Raw genomic sequence first — 20,162 nt, 5'->3', positions numbered from 1 at the left:
GGCGCAGTGGTTGAGAGTCCACCTGCCGATGCAGGGGACACGGGTTCGTGCCCCGGACCGGGAAGATCCCACATGCCGCGGAGCGGCTGGGCCCGTGAGCCATGGCTGCTGAGCCTGCGCGTCCGGAGCCTGTGCTCTGCAACGGGAGAGGCCACAACAGTGAGAGGCCCGTGTACCACCAAAAAAAAAAAAAAAAAAAGAAGTAATGGGGGACAGGACCTCTCACCCTGGCCTGGAACCCTTCCTGCCTCAGTTTGCTCTGAGTGTTAGTGGCCTTTGCAAAGATCTTAAACCCCACCATTCACATCTCTGAATCACCCACGGCATCTAGCAGAGCAGCAGCACAAAGTACACACTCAATAAATAATTGATGAATGGAATCCCTATAAAGTTCGAGTCATTCATTGAACGCTGCCTAGGATCATTAATATATTTCAAAATGGCAGGCTCTTGGAGTTAGAAGGGACCCACAGGGGTCATCCGTTCACCTTCCACCCAGCACAGGAATACGTACTGCAGGATTTCTGACAGGTGGACATCTAGCCTAGACTCCTTGACCATCTCCATGACCATGAATACCTAAGGCAGCTCAGCCCCTGTCATAGTTGAGATGTCTAGTTATGAGAAAAATCTTTTCTACTATTTACCAGAAATCTCCCCTCCCCACTGCTGAGTCCCACACCCCTCCACACATGAACTGTTTGCAGAGCTTGTGTTTTCTGCAAGAGTGTAAGTTCCCTGAGGCAGTGCCCAGGGCAGATTGGCTTGCAGATTGGTTTGCTAATTGAAGGTGGTAGTAAATTCTCTCTAGAGCACGGTAAGTAAGACAGAAGAAAAGGAAGCCAAGACCCATGGCTCTGCCCATACGTGTCCCAACTCCATACAGCCAGGCCGCCACCCCTCTTCAGAGCTTCCTTCGCCAAGGAGACAGCAACTTAAAACCGGAAGAAACACAAATGGATCCTAGGTTGTTAGGCTCTGTTCCTGACCCTCAGCCACATCCCAGGCCATCGAAATGTTATCGATAACACTTTCCCCTCAGAAGGATATGCTTAACAGAGAGAGCAAGGACGGGCTTTCTCAGACTGAGAAAAACAAAACCCTACTCCCTCTGCCTACTGCTCAGTGTGCAGGACACTGTTCACTAATCCAGAAGATGGGCAGAAAACAGCAGGATAGCTTTGGATTAGGTTTCAGACAAGCTCTTCCAAAACACAAATCAATTGTTTTCACTCTGAGGCTTTCAAAGAACAAGATGCCTGTAGAGCCAAAGAACTGGCTGGAAGTTTTCTAGGCATCTGGATGTTAAGTGAATGGAGATGCAAAGATACACTATGCAAATAAGAGTCACATGACAAACCTCTTTTAGTTTATAACTGTTACTGGACCACAGGCCTAAAATGGACCAAGGCTCTTCCTTACCTGTGTTCCTGGGGCCTGCAATTAGGGCCTTGGCCAGATAAAGAGAGGAGGGGATATTAGGGAGCAATACTGATGAATATTTATTCCCTGAAAGGCTGAGTTATAAAGTTAGTGGGTGCAAGGGACCAAGTAGGGGTAATAATAATGGTTGAGGTGAGGTAGAGTTAAGTGGCAGCCCTTTATAAACTATAAAGCCCCAGGTACAGTAAACGTGAAGTAGTACAGACTATAAGAGCAGATTCCCAGGCAGAAGATCCTCAGAAAATGTTAGATACGTTTTTCTCACCTGAGGCATAGCTCTACCCTGGGGCTTTTTATGGGACAAAAAGCAAAATAAAAGCTGACTTTGTTGGACAGAAAACAAACAAAAGGAGATGGATACACAAAAAATGTAAGTGCTTAGAATCTGCAGCATACATTGAACTCTGCCCACCTGCCTTTAATATGCTCCCCAAAGCTTCTGATGGTCCCCTTCAGGTTCAGGCAGGCAGTCCCAGCTAGGGTTCTGGGAGATGGCAGCAGAACCTTGATTCTGGGATGACCTTGGGCTTGACTTTGCAGAGCTAAAAAGGAAAGGAGTTAAAACAATGCAAAGCCCTCCCACCGGATTCCACCTTCTTCTGTTGGCCACTTCCTTCCTTCCCTCCTTTTTCCTTCCCTTCCTGCAGGAGCTACTCTGCCCCACCTTCCTTCCTGGGGAGGAGGACCTGCCCTTTCCTCTTCTAGGGCTGGTGCCAAAAGGATGAACAATGCTATGTTGAGGGGGGCGGGGGCGTGGACGGGGTGAAGGGAGTCTAGAGGTGGGAAGAGGCAGTTGATGTATGACCTGAAGCAAAGAGTGACCAAGCAGAGACGTTTACTCCTCAAGTTGCATTTCAAGGGTCTTTGGCCAGTTCCCAGAAGTTTCCTTTACTTAAGCTTACAATCAAAGAGACAGGTAATTGCGGCGGCAGCAGCAGAACTCCCACACTCCCACCAGAGCGTCACCCATGGTACCCAAGTAATGCGATTTCAGGTCGCAGAAAAAAGGGTGGTGTCAGCGAGATACAAAGGGGGCTCAATCTAGGTAGCCATTTGCAATCTCCCTTCCACTGTCCACAGTCCTCTTGAGAGAAAGAGGCAGAAAGGAAACTGGGAAAGCAGCAGAGATGTCAAGAGGGTTTCTGGAAGTCTTGAAAAGGCTGAGGACAGAAAGTAAACTGTGTTAGGTGAGGGAGCCAGCGGACAACAGAAAAGGTAAGACAGAGCAGTCGCCCTCATAACAAAAGCATTAAGTTAGCAAAGGAGATGACAGAGTGCGGGAGGGGCAAGGTCAAATGGAGTCTTTTTTAAGGCAAAGCTCTGAAGTGAGGGCCAAACTTGAGCTGGTGAGCACAAAAGAGAAGGCACTCCAGGAGGCAGCTGTGAGGGGTGGGACGAGTGAGGGATGAAGACGAGAGTGGGAGGAAATCAAAGGGTCCATCGAGTGAAGGGGGGGGGGGGGGCCAAGGAAATTCTCCCAGGAGGGCCCCGCTTTGTCTGGCAAGGGCGGCGGCGGGGTCAGCACGTGCAGCCGGGAGCGCCGGGGCCGGGCTCCCCGCCGAGGAGCGCCGGGGAGGAGGCGCGACGCGCGAGGGCGGGCCCCGCGCTACAGAAGGGGCGCATTGTCAAGTCCCAGGCCGCAGCAGATTGCCGCTGTCCTGCAATACCCTCGCACCCTGGCACCGCGCCACTGGCACCACCCGCGGGTTGGAAATAGCTGCGCCGTTCCCATGGCGACCAGGCAGCGACTCCCGCCCCCGCCGCCCGCCCCAGGCCCTCCCCGCCCCGCCCCGCCCCGCCCCGCCCGCTGCGCAGGTCCGCCGGCCAGCGCCCAGGCCGACTCCCTCCCACCTGGGCGCACCCCCCCGTAACCTTGGCAACAGTGGCCGCGGCGCACGGTGGGAGGGGAGGAGGAGGGGAGGGAGGGGAGGAGGAGGGGAGGGAGGGGAGGAGGAGGGGAGGGGAGGGAGGAGGAGAGGGGAGGGAGGAGGAGAGGGGAGGGAGGAGGAGGGGAGGGGAGGGAGGGGAGGGGAGGGGAGGGAGGGGAGGGGAGGGGAGGGGAGGGAGGGGAGGGGAGGGGAGGGAGGGAGGGGAGGGGAGGGAGGGGAGGGGAGGGGAGGGAGGGGAGGGGAGGGGAGGGAGGGGAGGGAGGGGAGGGGAGGGAGGAGGCGGGGCGCAACGCCTAACGCCGCTCGGCCGGCCCCTTCCCTCCGGCCAGCGGCGCCGCGCGCTAGGCCCGGGCTCTCGAAGACGCCCCGGCCCCGGCCCAGGCCTGGCCAGCTCTCGGGCGGGGCCGCCGAGGGGCCCGCCACGGGAGCCGGCGCAGGAAACCTCGTCTCCCCGCCGCCTGCCCTCCTGGAAAGGGGGGAGCAGGGGAGGAAGCTCCGCGGCGACTGAGCCTGCGGGAGCACCGCGCTGACCGCGTTGTCTCCTCGGAGCCTCCTCCGGCCCCGCCTGACCTCCTGCCCCTCGAAATCCTCCCCGAATCTCCCCACCCTTCCTCCGGCAATGGGTGGAGCCCTTGGCGGAGGGTCTCTGGCCTGCGCAGCCCCGTGGAAGGGGGGCCGGAAAAATAAAGCTCTTTCCCGCCCGACGGCCGGGGGCCGGGAAAAACCGGGAAGTGTGGGCCGAGGGGGCACTGGGCTGGAGGGGGAATCGCCCTCGGGCGCCGGGGTCGTGCGTTCCAGGGAGCCCCTTCCTAAGTGCACTGCACGCTGTGAAAGTCCTTGTAGCTCCTCGGTGGGGTTGACGCTCCCACCCCTCCCTTCCCAGAGGAAGATTTCCACTGTACGTGACCCTCGCGCTTTGGTTTGCTGGTGTGGTGTGCAGGGAGTGTTGCGGGTCCCAGCTTCCAGGGTGATTGGGTCAGTACTGAGACTTTGACCGACCAAATGGGGGGAGGGAGGGGTGGAGGAAAGAAAGGGGCAGACTAGAGAGTTTCACTTCCACCATCCCTTTTCAGGGGCAGAGTCTACCCCTGACTTCTTGGAAGGTGAGTTCCTGCAGGGCAGAGCCCCTGGCACATAAAAGGTTCTGAACTAAATTAACGTTTATGAAGGGATATGATTAAAACCAGATACAGCAGTGCCTCCGTCATTCAGTTGTCCCGGGTGGGCAGGGCATCCCAAGGAAATACACTTAAGAAAGTGTTCAGGGTCCCTTGAAATTTGGCCCCAAATCAAAGGAACCTAATAAAATAATTAATACTCTGCATTTGCAAAGTCTTTTCCTCTAAGAATGTTACCTCATTCCAAACATATTTTTTACTTCAAGTTGGATAAAATTCCAAAGCAGAAGAAAGGATTCATATGGGGCAAATAAGTTTCCAGCTATCCATGGTCAGAGTGGAGGAGCACAAAGAGTTAGCTTCGTTGATTCTTAAAGCCCTGTGCTTTCTTTGAAGTGGTATGGTGGGGTTACTTTGGTATGATCGAAAGAGTTAGGGGATGTACAGTCAGAGGACCTAGGCATGAGACTTGCTGGGCCATTTAGGCCTAAATTTCCTCGTCTGAGAAATGATTACTGTGACGATGAGATAATATGAAGTATTCTTCGTAAGCCATAGGATATGCCACATAAATGCTTTAGTTACTGGGACTGGTATACAAGTCATGATTCATATACTGTAGCTGCAAAATACTTTCCCAAGACCTTACTGGTTATTTCTCCAGATATACTAGTAAGACACAGACAACCTCTTTCCAGTCACCTCTGAATCGGGGAAGAAATTCAGTTGTTTTTCCAGGGCCACTCCTGTATCCTTGGCTCAGTTTGGCATCAAAACGCCTGATGACTTCCTTTTTACATCTTAGCCTATAAGATAGCTTCAACTACTACACACTCCAAGCGTAGGCATCAAAACCCAAGCCCAGAAGACAAAGGAGTTATAAAAGAATAAATGTTGACCCAGGACCAGAAAGACAATCTGTTGTCCAGAGAACAAGACAAGAGGGTGCACGGACTCAGGTGCCAGATGTGCAAGCGGGGGTGGGGGGGGTGGGGGGGCGTGGGGGGGCAGGACTGAAGGGCTCTATGTGCTGTTGAATCTCCTTTAATATTACTATGGACTGAATTGCGCTCCCAGCCCCTGCATTCATATGTTGAAGCCCTAACTCCCAACGTGCATCTGGAGATAGGGTCTTTAGGAGATAATTAAAATTGAGTTCATAAGGATTGTAGCCTTATATGAAGAAGGAAAAGAGAGATCTCCCCATCACCATCACCAGAGTGTGTATATAATGAGAAGGCAGCCGTCTGCAAGCCAGGAAGAGAGCCCTCACTGGAACCCAACCATGCTGGCACACTAATCTCAGACTTCCATCCTCCAAAACTATGAGAAAATAAATTTCTGTTGTTTAAGCCACCTAGTCCGCAGCATTTTGTTATGGCAGCATGAGCAGACTAAGACAAATATGTCTTTGCTTGGAGCTGAACACCCTTCCTGCCACCTCTGCCACCTGGCATTTTGTTCAGCACTTCCACAGTTGTCTCATTTTTAATTCCTAACTGTGTGAGTTGGAATTGGCAGGATTTATTTTTAAATGAAAGAGCTAAAACTCAGAATGATTAAGTGACTTGCTGAAAGTCACACAGATTGTGAATGGGCCAAACCAACACTTGAGTCTCCCCAGACAACATCTAGTCAACTAATGCTAAGTACTACCATGTGCTAGGTTCTGAACTGGATTATGGGACTAGAAAGATGAATGTGATTTAGAGATGGGAAGGGCACAGTCTGGTCAGGAAGAGGAACATGTAAACAAATCATTACAGCAAAGAAAAGTGTCTACAAGGATAATTGGCCCAGCAGGTTTTTGGGGAAAGTGTTGCAGGCAGAGGAATCCTGGGAAAACATGGCTTTTCAGGGAACCACAAGTACAGCTTAGAGCAGAGTATAGTGGAGGGAAGGAAGAGGCAGAGATGCTCCACAGGCCATTGAAGATACTGTTCCTCTTCCTCCTGCCCAAGGACTCTGATTGCCTCCCCAGGGCCCTGGCCAAAAGAGAGAACTGAACTTGAACAGAGATCAAGGCAGTCCTTAAGGGACCTAATATCCCTAAGGAGATGCAGCAGTGAACTCTTCAATTAGGTTCATATTGACATTCTATAGTAAATTATCTTTGATTGTTTGAGCTGGGGGGGGGGGGTCTCCTAAGGGTTAGCTTATTACAGCCCTAACCACTTGTAAATAAGTGATAATGTGCTTTAATTAAGAGAAGATATGAATTGCATACCTATGCATTTTACTAGCAAGTGTCAGTGTTTATATAGAATGTCTGGTTTCCAGAGGCACAGAGTCTTACTTAAACTAATACAGGATCATCCCTCACAATAGAAATGCAGAAAAGGATAGTAGTTAATGAAGGGACTAACATCTGTCTGCTCTGTTTTGGGAGCATTAGTCCACGTTCTTACCAGTTGGATACGAGGATTCACTTACCTTCTACTGTTTTCTTTACAAGTTGCATACTTGTGTTTATAACAAGTATGACTTGTGATATCTGACTTTCAGGGACTTATTAAATCGCAGCACACAAATGCCCTCTCTTGGGGAGAGACTGCAGGTTGGGGAAGAAATGAACCCAGAAGGGCTATATGCACTCCCAGCCCCTCTCCCAGAAACTGGGTTCCGCAGGTCTGCCCACCTCCCCAGGGTGCTCATTCTGCACACCAGGCCAACAGCCAATTTAAGGGCTGGTTCTGGGATTTCAACATCTCTCTGCCTGGGACGAAATGAAGACTATCACCTCTGCCTCACTGGAGATCTCATTAGAACTTGAACTCTGGTCTTTGTTCTTTCCCAGCGGGTTCAGTACAGTGGAGAAGGTGAGGGGAGAAGGGGGGCCGGTAAAACCACAACTCCCAGAGCATCAAGGGTCCGACGGGCCTCTGAGATCTGGATGTGAGTTAGCAAGCAATTACCTACAAGACAGCCTGGTAACCAGAGAAGCGGCCGAAAGAATTTGATTCTGCTCGCTCTGTGAGAGGATGTCTGCCTTCCCTCAAGCACCCCACCCCTCCCCAGCTTCTCAAGGCTAATTTCACCACCCTCTGCCTACTTTCCAAGTGATATTCCACCCTCAGTGGAAGCAAGGTCCCAGGGCTCAGAGGCAGAGGGCTCTGTTCTGGCTATATTCTGCTTGGTTTGGCCATTGTCAACATCACTGCTCTTTGTCTATATTGGGAGAAGGGGAAAGAATCAGAGGGTGCTGCTACCCTCCCTACTCCAATACCCCTACAGCCTTCAAACCCTTTGGGGGAAGAGAATTTAGGAAGAAAGAGGTGACTCAGAATTTTCTCAGAAACCAGAGTGGGAGCCCAGCTGGGCTGCAGGAAGTGTGGGGTCTGAGTGAAAGAAACCTCACATTCCTTTCTCTGTTTGGCTGTGAGCTTCCCCCTGCCTACTGTTGCTGGGCTAGTCCCCCCCCCCCTTTTTTTTTTCACTTTCTCTGGTTCAGCTGATATCAATTCAGATCCTGGTACTGAAAGGCCTCTACATAGATAAGATTAAGGTCCCGCACTTATCTTCAAAGAATTTACGAGAAGGAAAGAATTTCAGGAGGTTAAAAAAAAAATGTACCTAAATAACAATACAAGGCAATAATGTGTGCCTAGGAGACGGGCCACTGCAGCTGATAGTCCCGTCATTTCTCACCTGAATTATTGAACGGCCCTGTAACTGGCCCTGCCTCACCCTGCCTCCAGGCTTTCCTCTTCTTCCACTCCCCATCTAGTCTCCACACAATAGCCGGTGATGGATCTAAACGCAAATCCGATTGGGTCCCACCCCTACTTAAAAGCCTTCCTTGTTGGCTCCTCCACATCTTCCAAGATGAAACCAAAGCTCCTAACATGGCACCCTAGCCTTTTGTAGTCTGACCTCTTCTAATCCACGAAGCCATTCCCACTCCACACTCACACTCCAACAGGAGTGAAGCATTTGTGATGTCCAGATACTACCGGCTCTCTGGCCTCAGGGCCTTTGCACAGGCAGCTCTATCTGCCTGGAATGCTTTTCCTCTTACTGGCCACTTGGCTAACTCCAATTTGCCTTTGGGGACTCAGCACAGAAATAACTTCCACCTCCCAGGAACCCTTCCCTGATACTCTGAGTTAAGCACCCCTCATCAATATCCCCTTATCACCACAGTATGAAGTCTGAATTATAATGAGTTTTCCATCCCTCTCCCTTGTAAACATCAAGTTCCTTACTCATCTTTGTACCTAGAGCCCGACACAGAGTAGACACTAAATGACAGTTGGATGAAAGGCTGCCCAGCAGGCAGAGGAGCTCATAGAGAATATGGGAAGTCATTAGAGGCTTTTGAGTCAGAGGCTGATAATATCCAAAAACTATATTGTAAGCTGAGTAATCCATTAGTTATTCAGTAGTGCTGGGAGGAGGGAGGTTGAGGGAGCCGGGAGAACGACTGAAGTAGTAAGGGCTGGAAGTTGAGAATGACGAAGACTACAGTGGGGACTGGAAAGGGGATGGAAATGAGCTTCACGGTGGAGGTAGGGCTAGAAGCTTGAGCAAGACGTTTGGATGTGTTTAAGAGGGGGATGCGGGATGAGGTGAGGCCAAGGTCTGCAGCCCTGGTGCCGGAGAAGGAACTCGAATAGAGGAGGCAGACCAAAGTCATGAGAAGGCACTGGATGCAGGTAGCAGTGGGAAGAGGGCTGCGCGGGAATCTGATAGAGGAGATGATCTGTTTGTTTTTAGAAATAGCTTCAGCTAATTAGGACAGAAAGCAAACCGACTGGAGGACTTTTGAGCTCTGCGTTGCTTTTGTCTCTTGGTGGTCTAGGCATGGAAAGCCTAACAAGCTATAGGGCCTTATCTTGTCCTTTTTTTTTTTTTTTTGGCCATGCTGCGCAGCTTGTGGGATCTTAGTTCCCTAACCTGGGATTGAACCCTGGGCCCTCAGCAGTGATAGCGCGGAGTCCTAACCACTGTACCTCCAGGGAATTACATTTTTTTTTTCTTTTTGTCCTTTCAAAAATTGTGATGAAAGCTCAGGAATGGTGCTGCTGGGTAAATCTCTCCTCCAGCTTCAGCACAAAATTATCCCACGCCAAGGAGAGCTATTAATTCTTTTGCATTTCCCCCATGCTCCAGAGGACTTTGCTGGGGGGTAATGCTGTTTCTCCATCTGGAGGGCACTATGTTTTATCAAATACACAGTTCTCAGTTCATTACCTTTTTTCTCCTTCTCACATTCTTCCTGTTTTCTGACTCTGAGTTTATTTTAGTCTCGTGTTTCTCTTGAAATTATCACAGACATCTGTCGCTCCTGCCTCCACCATCCGTCCACCCCTCTCTCCTCTCCCACTCCTACCCTCATCTCCTTAACCTCTCATCAGTTGCTTTACGAGACCTAAAACTGCTCAGCTTCCCTCCCTCTTCTCAGCATCCAGGGCCTCTTTGTTGGGCACGTCTCAACCTGTTCTCAGTCTCAGACTAACCCTCCGTAACACCGAGAATGACAGATGAGGTCAGACTTGCTTGGGAGGGAAGGAAAGGCGAGTTTCTTACCCAGGAAACCATGCTCATTCATAACTGGCTTTCCAAATGAGAACAGACTACGTGTGTGTGTGTGTGTGTGTGTGTGTTTTCTGCTGACAAAACCGCCAAGCCTGCTTTCCTCAGAGCACATGCCTGCATTCTGATGTTTTAAACTCCGAAAATATAAAGAAGACGAAGCATTAGAAATATACATCTTTAGACTAGTAGCTGGCAGGTGCTAGGGTTTGGGGGAGTGAGCCTTTATCCTCCGGGATCCTCCTGCACATTGTTACCTTGCCATCTGGTAGGCTGGGTTTGAAGCTGCAAGAGTCTTCTTGGGCTGAGAGCGAGGCAGAAAATGCAGGCGACTGATCCTAACAAGGTCCCTGGAGTGATTTATTAGCGACTCCAGTCTCCTTTTATTTGACAGGAGAAGGAAAAGAAAGTTGTTTATTCCTTCTGATAAGAGACACTTACTTAGTAGTTTATATATTCAAACCCCATTCACCTCAACAGGCCCTTTCAATTGACGCCGCATCCTCTCTAGCTATCATCCTGGTGCTCTTTCGCCTCTTACGCCAAATTTCGGTGGGGGGGGGAGCTACAGCCGGAGCCTCCACATCCTTCCTTCCACTCCCTTTATGATCAAGTTTTCTCTCCCATCTTCTACCTGAATCTCTCTCAAAATTCACCAGTGACCATGTTTAGTTCAATGTTCTCGTTTTCCGTGACTTGTATGTTGCCCATCTCCCTGTGTAGAAGCCTGATTCCCACCTTTCCACAAACTGTGATCCTGCTGACAGAGCCTTCTTCCTACTCCAGCCCCTAACTTCATGTTTCCCCTTCACGAGGTCCTTAGCTTCTGCCCTTCTCTCTTGCCTGCAGAGTTTCTTTATGCTGTCAGCTTTAAGGATCATCCCTAAACTCGGCTATGCTCCCCCTGGAGAGCAGCATATGAAAAGGCGCAGAAGCCTGCAGCTAGTCCCACGTGGCAGGAGGCAGTGTACGAGGAAAGGAACGGCCAGAGGGAGCCAGGCTTGAGTGACCTCAAGGTGAGAAGTTCAAGCTGGACACCACCTGACCCCCTGCCACCACCACCCCCATCAGTGGAAATAACTGCTTTTTACTTGATGTGTCATGCAGATCACCTGGGGATCTTGTTAAATGCAGATCCAGGAGGGCTGGGGTGGGGCCTGAGATTTTGCATTTCTGGCAGACTCCCAAATGACCCATGCTGCGGGTCCAAGGACCATACTTTGAGGAGCAAGGGGCTAGATCACACTCACCTACGGTCAGGTTTTCTGGGGGGTTCTGTGTTGTTTATGCATCTCATCTGGAATGTAACCCAACTTGAGGGCCAGGATCCAGTCGTTTGCATCTTTGTATTCCCTACTGATGAGTTCCTTCTGGGTGTTCCTGTAAATACTTAATTGATGGAACCCAGGGCTGAGTTGTTTATATCTTCCGGCTTTGCTTTACAAACACTAATTTATCTTCAAATCACAATCGTGAGGCAAGTGGATACTTCTTTTTTTTTTTTTTTTTTTAACTACAGATAGAAACCAGGAAAGATGAATGACTCTCCAAGTAGTGAGTCCCATTTTCAGATCCTGGCCTACAAGTCCCTGGCTCAGAGGGATCCCAGTCCAGGGGGAATTCCAACACTGCCTCTGCTTGGGTTCTCACCTGCCCGGGCAAGATGCCCCACTCACTCTCTGGACCTTGTTTCCTCTTTCCTGACTGATCCGTAGGAGACCCTCCCCTCCTCACAGAGGAGCTCAGGAGCCTTAAGGAGTGGCAAACTCCATGTTAGGAGGCCAGATACCTCATGCTGAGGTGACTAAAAGGTTGAGAAGCAGACAGCTGCGCCAGCCCACGCGCTGGAATCGTCCACACGCTGCATCTTTACAGCTGCTCTCAGCAGTGCAGACGAGGAGCACCTTTTAAAAGACATTTTGAAGAGGGAGTGAGTGAAGTGTAGGGAGAAAACCACAGAAATCACAGAGTAATGACGACCTCAGCATAGCGGCCCATGTACTCTAAGTTCAGCTTCTGAAACTGAATCTTTGGGTTCAGGGATTTCTCCCATGGCCATAAAAATAAAAGCAACTCCAGTCTCTAAAGTAGGTCACGCAGTTAGAGAGAGAGAGAGAGAGAGAGAGAGAGAGAGAAAGGCTCGTGCTGATAAGTGCAGATGTCAAGGTGCTTTCACCCTTTTCCAAACCAAAAATAAAAACTTGGAAATTGTCTGAAGAAAACAGGAGGTTGTGGTGCAGCTTGAGAAAAGCCACGGGGAAGAAAGTGGGAGGGGCGCTCCTGCCCTGGAGAACGTGACTCCACGGCGATTGCCCCCCCATCCACGACTGTTCCCACCCCACAGTCTCTCTTCACGATCTCCAGCTCACTTGCTGCCCATCACCTCTGTTGCGTGATTCCAGTGGGTTGTAACTATTCCCCACTCCCACTTCTGTTAACTCACCGTAAAAAGTTTCTATTAATCAATCAAAGCCTAGAGAGGAAAGACAAAGCAAAGAAGCACTTTGGGACTTCTCCATCAGAGGAGGCCTGGGGATCCATTTTCTGTTCTAGAAGGCAGCACTGGGAGCTCCAGCAAAGGCAAGGGGGATCTGTGTAGCCCACGTTTGGGCTACGCTGACTTTGCCTCTCCTTTCCCCCATCTGGTCCAAGCCAAGCCGGCTTTCAGTGGCTGCTCCTGTTTCTAAGATGGATACTCCCATACCCACCCCCTGCTATTATGCTGGAATCTGGGGTCTGGTGAGGCACCAGGGTTGGACCACCAGCAATCACAGCTGTGGCTTGATCCCTGCGGGGCAGAGTCTCTGGAGACCACAAGTCTCAAGTTCAAGAAATCCAACTCTGCTCCTTCGTAGCTGGTGGTAGCATTCCCAATCCCAGCTCTTCCCTGTGTCTCAGACCCTTCCCCAGGCAAACGATAAATGTGAGTGCCCTCGGAAGAGGATGGAGGGAGGGGGATCTTAGAAAGACCCAGCAGAGACAGAACAACAACACAACTCCAGCACTGAAGAAAGGATCTGTGCCACAAAGGGCAGGATGATGCTGTGACTGGCTAGAAGGAAAGAGCCATGCACTTGTGGATCAATTTGGAGAAAGACTCTTACTGGGTGGTGTCCTGGATTCAGGAAAGGCATCAAGTGTGGGGAGTAGCCTAAGGAAATCCTGCCCTCAGAGACAACTTCAGTGCTTTGAGCAGAGGGAACAGAATGGTTTTTTACCTCAGAGAAAGCAAGTTGCCAGCAGCTGCCCTGCCCCAAGACTTGAGAGGTCAAATGAGTTGAAGAACAAGCAGGTGGGAGCACATAGTTTTGGCACAGCTCTGAGTGCTAGAAAAACTGAAAGGAGCCTTGCCTTGGCATCTAGGGGAATGATTGGGCTGGAGCAGCCTGACAGAAGCCCAGTCCTCAAAGCCCGGGGAGAAAGCAGAGGGCTGGGATCAGGGCTGACTTGGTGCCTAGAAGGGGCGAAAAAGGGACGCTGCATCTCACCTTCATCCTGTAAGTTAGGGATGTGGCTTATGACACAGAGACATCGTGTGACCAGGTCCCAGAAAACTTGATTATATAAAATAAGTAGATCTACCAACAAATATCAACAGGACTATTTTATAGCAGTCTCCTAAGAGAACTGCTACTGGAGAGGCTCGGTGGTGATGACCGGGACCAGCCCTTCTTTCTGCAGCTCCCCAAAGCTGACAGCCAAGACTCTTTCTCACCTGCCCTAAAGCGGGCAGCACCCAGCAGTGGAAACTGCTTCTGATCAGCAGAGTGGGGAGAGGGAGAGGCCCTGTCAGGAATCCAGTCCCTGGAGGCTTCTCCCTCCCTGCTCGTAGAATTCCAAACGTCTGAGATAAACCGCAGGATACAGTCCAGCAACATCCCAATCGGGCTATATTCCTCTGGGAATGAGCAATAGCTAGACAGAGATTTTATTTTTAAAACCCTCATTCCCACTTGGGGCAGGGGGTGGTGGTAGGCATTGGGGAAAACTGTGCTTGGATCAGGAAGGGGGCATTCTGCTAGATGTGCGTATCCTCTTACACTTTTTGTTCTTACATATTCTCTTCTCTAGTGTACCCTCAAGAATTGTTACTGAAAAACTCCTAGGGCCATGAGTTAAGATCACAATGATTCCTAACATCAACTCTGCTTCTACTCTATTTTTCCTCCCAAGGCTTTCCACTGGGTAGAATTTTAAATTTGAACAATGGTTCAAAGGCTGAGAGACAAACTGCTCATTACTGGAAAGAGTGCCAGGAATCCTGGGAAGCAGACCTCACTCCCCACCAGAGTTCTGTACCTAATCGGAAAGGCTTCTTTCATAGTCACGGGAGGGTTAGATTAGTGTTTCTTTTCATTCTCGTCTTCTTTCAGGAACTGCTGGGATAAAAGCAAGCCTAGGAGAATAAAAAAATTCACAAATAGGACAAGAATAAAATATTTAGGGCAAGAGATCAGAAGTTCTTTGGTTATTCAGTGAACTGAACTAACTCTACTTTAAAAAAGTATAAGGAAGTAAACGTCCATCAGACTGCATGTCACAGTGGGTATTAGCCTTTCGACCCCATCTCACAAGCTCTAAGCTGAGTTGTTATGCCTAGCAAGTTGAAGTGATAAAATAGAGTTTTGTCATCATGAAGTCTGTTCCCGATATTTACTCTATCTTTATTCTGAGATGCATTCTACCAAAGTTGTTAGATGGCCCATTCCCTTCCACTTCTCATCCCAAAATCTAATCAGCAGTGAATGGTAGGAACGCAAGAGTTATTATTACTCCGTTAGGTGCCTTAAAGCAAAGCCAGTCACTCCGAAGGGGCAGTTCAAGCTTTCCAGCTTTCTATCATTAGTTCCTTTCCCCAAATACAATCAGTGGTTTCTGAGAAGGAAGACAGGCTTAAAGAGACACAGTTGAGAAGTATTGTACTAAAACTTATCACCTTTATTCACTATTGATGTGATCTTCCTGTAGTACTTGTCAAAAAGCACTTTAAACATCTGGAAGAAAATTTTTTCCTGGACCAGACCTAAGGTTAAATTCATCAAAAAACTCCCGCCCAGAGTTGTCAAGAAGTGGTTAGGTACTAAAACTATGGTTCGTTTCTAGTCACACTGAATCTGATAACCCCATCCTGGCACCAGGAAGGCTCTTTTCCAGGACCTATCAATTAACAGGCTTAAGAAACATTCTATGCTCAAGTAATTCAGGCTAAAAATAACTCTGTGGGCTATTTTTTTCTCTACTCATCCACAGAAAGCATTTGTGTGTCAACAAGATCTTTGTTCCTTGAGAGTTTTCACTCCAGCTTACTCCTCCCTGAAAATAGTTGTTTGAGACAGTCAGGAAAGTCACAGGGTTGGTGTGAGGCATAGAGAACAGCAAAACTATTCTAAGCTTTGTGCACTGCCAAGTGTCCAGAGGAAAACAAGAATAAAAGAACCCAGAATTCACAGATAGGATTAATTTAAAAACAGACTCTCCTCTCCCCTCCTTTCTTACAAATATACCCAGTTCTTTGACCATAATAGATCTGAGTTATACATAGAACGTCTACATTAACAACAACCGCATGCTTAATATACTATGTATCAGGTACTTTTCTAAAAACGTTAGGGGCATTGACATTAATTTTCACAACTCTATGAGGTAGGCACAATTATCTCAACTTCATATCCGAAAAAACTGAGGCACAGAGAGATGAAGTAAGTTGTCCAGGGTCCCTCAGCTAATAAGGGGCAGAGCCAAGATACGAACCCAGGAAGTCTGGCTCCAGGTCCCAGCTCTAACCATGACACATACTGCTTCTACAATCAAACAGATTAATGATCTTTACTGATTTCCTACAAAGCTGTATTTCCCTAACTATCAGATATGTCCATTTACCTTCTCTAAATTAAGCAGACACATGGTTCCATGGTTCATCTTAATGTGAAAACAAGGATCAATGGGGATTTTCATCTCAACCAAAACACATCAACTCAAACACACCGAATGTTACCCTCTTTCAAATATAAAAATGCACTGAGACAGCTGTTCAAGCATAATCATTACTTTCTAGCAACAGGAAATGTTTGCAGAATTAAGGCCCTGGACATCTTCAGTTTATGCAGCCAGCACGCAACAGATCTCTTGTGGCTGTAACAGAACTTAACTAACCTCTGAAAGAAAAACAAACTAATTTTAACAAGACCCCGATTAGGGAATGTTTAATTCTATGAATATATTATTTATGGTGATGAAGCATAACACAGAAAGTTCCTTAGGCTTAATCAATCACTAATAAATTTGCAAAAATGTCAAAACACGGGCCTACTCGGCTATGACAGAAGTTCATACCGTCAGGACTTTAGGGAGGGCAAAGCACCATTCATATGCTCCTTCTGCCCAAAGGAAATTACCCTTTCTTAAAGCTTTGTCTAATGTTTCCTCAATTTCTCCCATCTCATAAACACCCAATTTATTCATAAGATGTTTTAGAACAATTCCGTCTTTTAAAGTCTTATCAACCGTATTTTAAGACACCATTCTCTGATTTGTTTCTGAAATAGATAATTGAATACCTTTCAAAATACTCAACACTTTGCCTTAGACAAAAAGCTCTTAAACGCAGTAAATGTATTACAAAAAAAATCAATAGATGACTTCGCTGTCATCATCGAAGTGTTTGCTATGGCCCAAACACTGATGTCACCATTTGGGTGACAAAAGCAAATCAGGTTTTGCTAAATAAACTTGTCTAGCCCTCCTTGGCCTACTGTCCTTATCTAGCTTGACACAAGCTATTTCCTTTCACTGATGCATTTACTTTCTACAAATATAATTTAAAAAAAAATTTTTAAAGCACTGAAAATTCCATCCTGACATCCACTGGAATGCAGAGGTAGCCCTGATCAGCTGGGCATGTCAGTCTCATCAGCTTCCTTCATATGTCAGGTTTTTTTTCAGTAACAAAGTTGAAAGATGACCCATGTGACCTAACAGGAAACTAAAAATTTTAAGTGAAAAACACTTCCGTGGATGGGAAGGGCTTCAGAAGTTGGCACTTAAGTTATTTAATATTAGACACTGTAAGACTGGGCTGTAAAAACTCAAATTGCCTAGACTTTAGAAAAGGCAGTTGCAGTGGCAGGTTTCAAGAAACTGGCATACCACTGATATTAGTATCTAAGAGCACTCCTCTTGATGTGAAGGAGAAATTAAACGTGTCTCTCTCGATACTTAGTGAAGCCAGCAAACAATGTCCCCAGTCTGTGAACCACTGATATTAAGAACCACACCTTCAATTTTCCACGTGGACCATAGTTCCCCTCCTCCCACTTTCCTCCCTCCCAACCCAGACAGGTGATTACAGACAAGGAGGCGGTGAAGTTGCTTCAAAATATTTAATACGTGTTAGACACGTAGTTACATTTTTATACAAAAATCAAAACAACGAAGGAGAAAATACTGTACAAAAACCTTGTCAGCTCCCCCAACCTTTATACAACAAAGACTGGAGTCACTATCTACAAACCCATAAGGTCTTTCCACTTAGGGCTGCTGTCTGTAAACTTTGTTTCCTTAAACAGTTTTTAAAAGCACTGTGTAGTAGGTCTGATCTAGAGCTTTTAAAAAATAAATCTCTTCTCTATAAACTCCGTATTTCCAAGCTTGAACTCTGCCGTGAAGTTCATCAAGCATTTTCCCTGTGGGGAAGACAAGGGCCGCTAACGCTCCCCTTTCCCAGAGTGATCACAGGGTATAAACGTTTCTTCAGGGAGAGAGAAAGGTGGGGAGGGAGAGAAATACCACAAGCCCCTAGTCCAGACGAAATCCCTCTAGTCTGAGGAAATCCAGTGAGGAAACGCCGCTCCTGGCCCCGGTGCGGTTCTAGCTTCACATGAGGGATCTGTGTAAAGTCCCTTCCTCCCCCGACAGCGAACGGGGAACTCCCCGGGCCCGGCCTCTCTCGCCGCTTCCTTCTCGGTGCTGCCGGCGGCGGAAAGTCCCTGTCTGCCCCCAACCTCCCAAGCCCAGGGGAAGGGGGGATGCACTCCAGAGAGACAAAATAGTCTTCATTCAACGAGACAAACTAACAGACACAAACACAAAAGTCCACGATCGTGCTCCTCCGACACGCCTCACACTGCCCAGTCTCAAGAGGAGACCCGAGAGGCTCCGCACAGCCGGCCGCCAAGCCCGAGGGCAGTCGGTGCCGCCCGGCGGCACCCGGTCTCCTCCTCGCGCTCGGCGCCGACGGCCTCTGGGGCGTCCTCGCAGCCGGAGGGGCCCAGCCCTCACGTCGGGACGCCCGCTGCTCAATCTCCTTCCCGCTCGGGGACCCGAGGGCTCAGAAGGCCACGATGGCAGTGCTCCAAGGGTTGATGTCTCTCAGCACCGGCTTATCGCAGCAGATCTGCCCGGGCTCGGCGGCTTCCGGACCGCTCTCCTCTCCCTCCGCTTCCTCCCGGCCGCCCCCGGGGCTTTTCCGTAAGAGTCCCGAGAAGCTGGAACCGAAGATGCTAATGAGGTTAGCCACGTTACCGGTCTCCATCTCCTCCTCCTCCTGCGCGGCCGCCGCCGCCGCCCCGCCCGACTGCTCTTCTGAGTTCCGGCGGGGTTTCTTGAGCGGGGTCGAGCCGGGCGCCGGGCGGTCCGCGGGGCCGCCGCCCACGCCCTCCGCGCCGCGCTTCCTGGGGCAGACGGCGGGCGGCACGGGGGGCTCGGGCCCGGCGGGGCTAGGCGCGCGGCAGCCGTCCACGCGCGGAGATGCGCTCATCTTGTCCTCGTCCCCCGGGGGGCAGCCCCAGGGACGGCGCGCTGCCCCAGGCCCCTGGGGGAAGACGTCTGAGCCTCCGGCGGGAACCCCGGCTCCTCCGACCGCCGTCTCTCGCGGTCCCTCCACGCGGCGCCAGGCAGCTTCCGCCGCCTCCGCCTCTCCGCCCTGAAGAGTGTCCCCGGCGCCCGTCACCGGGGCTGCGGGCTCCGCGTCACCCGCCCGTGGCACTTCTAGGACGGCAGGAAGCGCCAGCTGGGGCTCGGGCTCCGGCCAGGCGGCACAGGCGGCCGGCGGAGGTGGCTCCCCCCAGCACGCGGGTGGCCCGGACACCGACTCCCCAGGCTGCTGCGGCAGCGCCGGGGCCCCCGGGTGACCGGCCAGGTAGAGTCCGGGGCACGGGTCGCTCAGGTAGACCTGGCGGGCGCTGCGGAGCACCAACGAGACCAGGAGGTTCTTGTGCAGCTTGATACCGCCGCGCTGGGCCCGCGAGTTGTAGATCTTGCCCAGGGAGATGCTGACGATGCGGTGAGCCTCCAGTTTGAACTCCATCCTGCCTCGCCTTCCCAGGGCTGGCGCGGAGGTGAGGGAGTGAGCCCCGAACCACCTTCCGAAGCTGAGACGGGAACGATAGGCGTCAACGAGTCCGCCCCAGGAGTGGAACCTGGATCTCTGAAGACTCCGAATAGAAACGGCTCCAGCGACGCGCTCGCAGGCTTGCGCCCTCCCCACCTAAGCTTGGCAGCCAGGTTGGGGTCGGGTCGCTAACTGAGGGCAGTCCGGCCTCCGGGCGCCTTATAAAGGCCTCCCGACAGCCAATAGCGAAAGGCCGCCAACCGTTCCGGGGCCGATCGGCGCGCCCTCGTGCGCCTCGCGCGGCCAATCGGAGACCGAGGAGGGGCACCAGGGCCATTCGAACGTTGGTCCCGCGGAGCAGGCTCTTAAAGGGGGCGACGCGCGCGACCGCTGACCGGCGGGTCGGGGCCAGTGCTCCGAGCGGCGGGGGCCTGGATGGCCACGGTGTTGTTTGTACTTAAACTTGCTGGCCTGTGCGCTACTTGCCGGAACCAAAGCGAACTAAACCATTCGAACTTTCATCCGAGTATGGTGGTGGACTTTGCTCTGCAATAAAGTCCTGATCCTTCCCTGATCAACACTCCTCCCTCCCCCGCCACCGTTTGCAAGGCGTCACACACCCGTAAGCTCCGGGGCAACCCGATAGAAATGGAGATGATGGCAAAACGTGGCACAGGATACCCTTGGATAACAAATAGTGTTACTACAAGATATTTAGCAGATATTAATTTTGGATAAATCCCTTGCCTTCTAGAGTCACATACACTCGTTAGCACCTGTCAGTTTTAACACCGAAGAAAGAAAAAGAGGGTTCTAAAAGTTCCAAAGTTTCTGACTGCTTATCAAGGC

At 50.3% G+C, this 20,162-nt stretch overlaps 1 protein-coding gene across 1 annotated transcript; it reads right to left on the bottom strand.

Annotated features, from left to right (window-relative positions):
- Nucleotides 1–17,434: 17,434 nt before the first annotated feature.
- Nucleotides 17,435–19,492, bottom strand: IER5 (immediate early response 5). Its single transcript, XM_082657577.1, has one exon. It carries the CDS (start codon nt 19,287–19,289, stop codon nt 18,312–18,314), a length of 978 nt encoding a protein of 325 aa, XP_082513703.1. The 5' UTR covers nt 19,290–19,492; the 3' UTR covers nt 17,435–18,311.
- Nucleotides 19,493–20,162: the final 670 nt, after the last annotated feature.

This window comes from Grampus griseus, assembly GCF_964374135.1.
Source record: "Grampus griseus genome assembly, chromosome: 1".
In the NCBI taxonomy this organism is placed as follows: Eukaryota; Metazoa; Chordata; class Mammalia; order Artiodactyla; family Delphinidae; genus Grampus; species Grampus griseus.
The sequence above is the reverse complement of the archived record's forward strand: the minus strand, read 5'-3'. Positions and strand labels throughout refer to the sequence as shown.

Excerpts from the sequence above, each read along its gene's own strand:
- IER5 (XM_082657577.1), bottom strand. The coding sequence starts at position 19,289 with ATGGAGTTCAAACTGGAGGCTCACCGCATCGTCAGCATCTCCCTGGGC.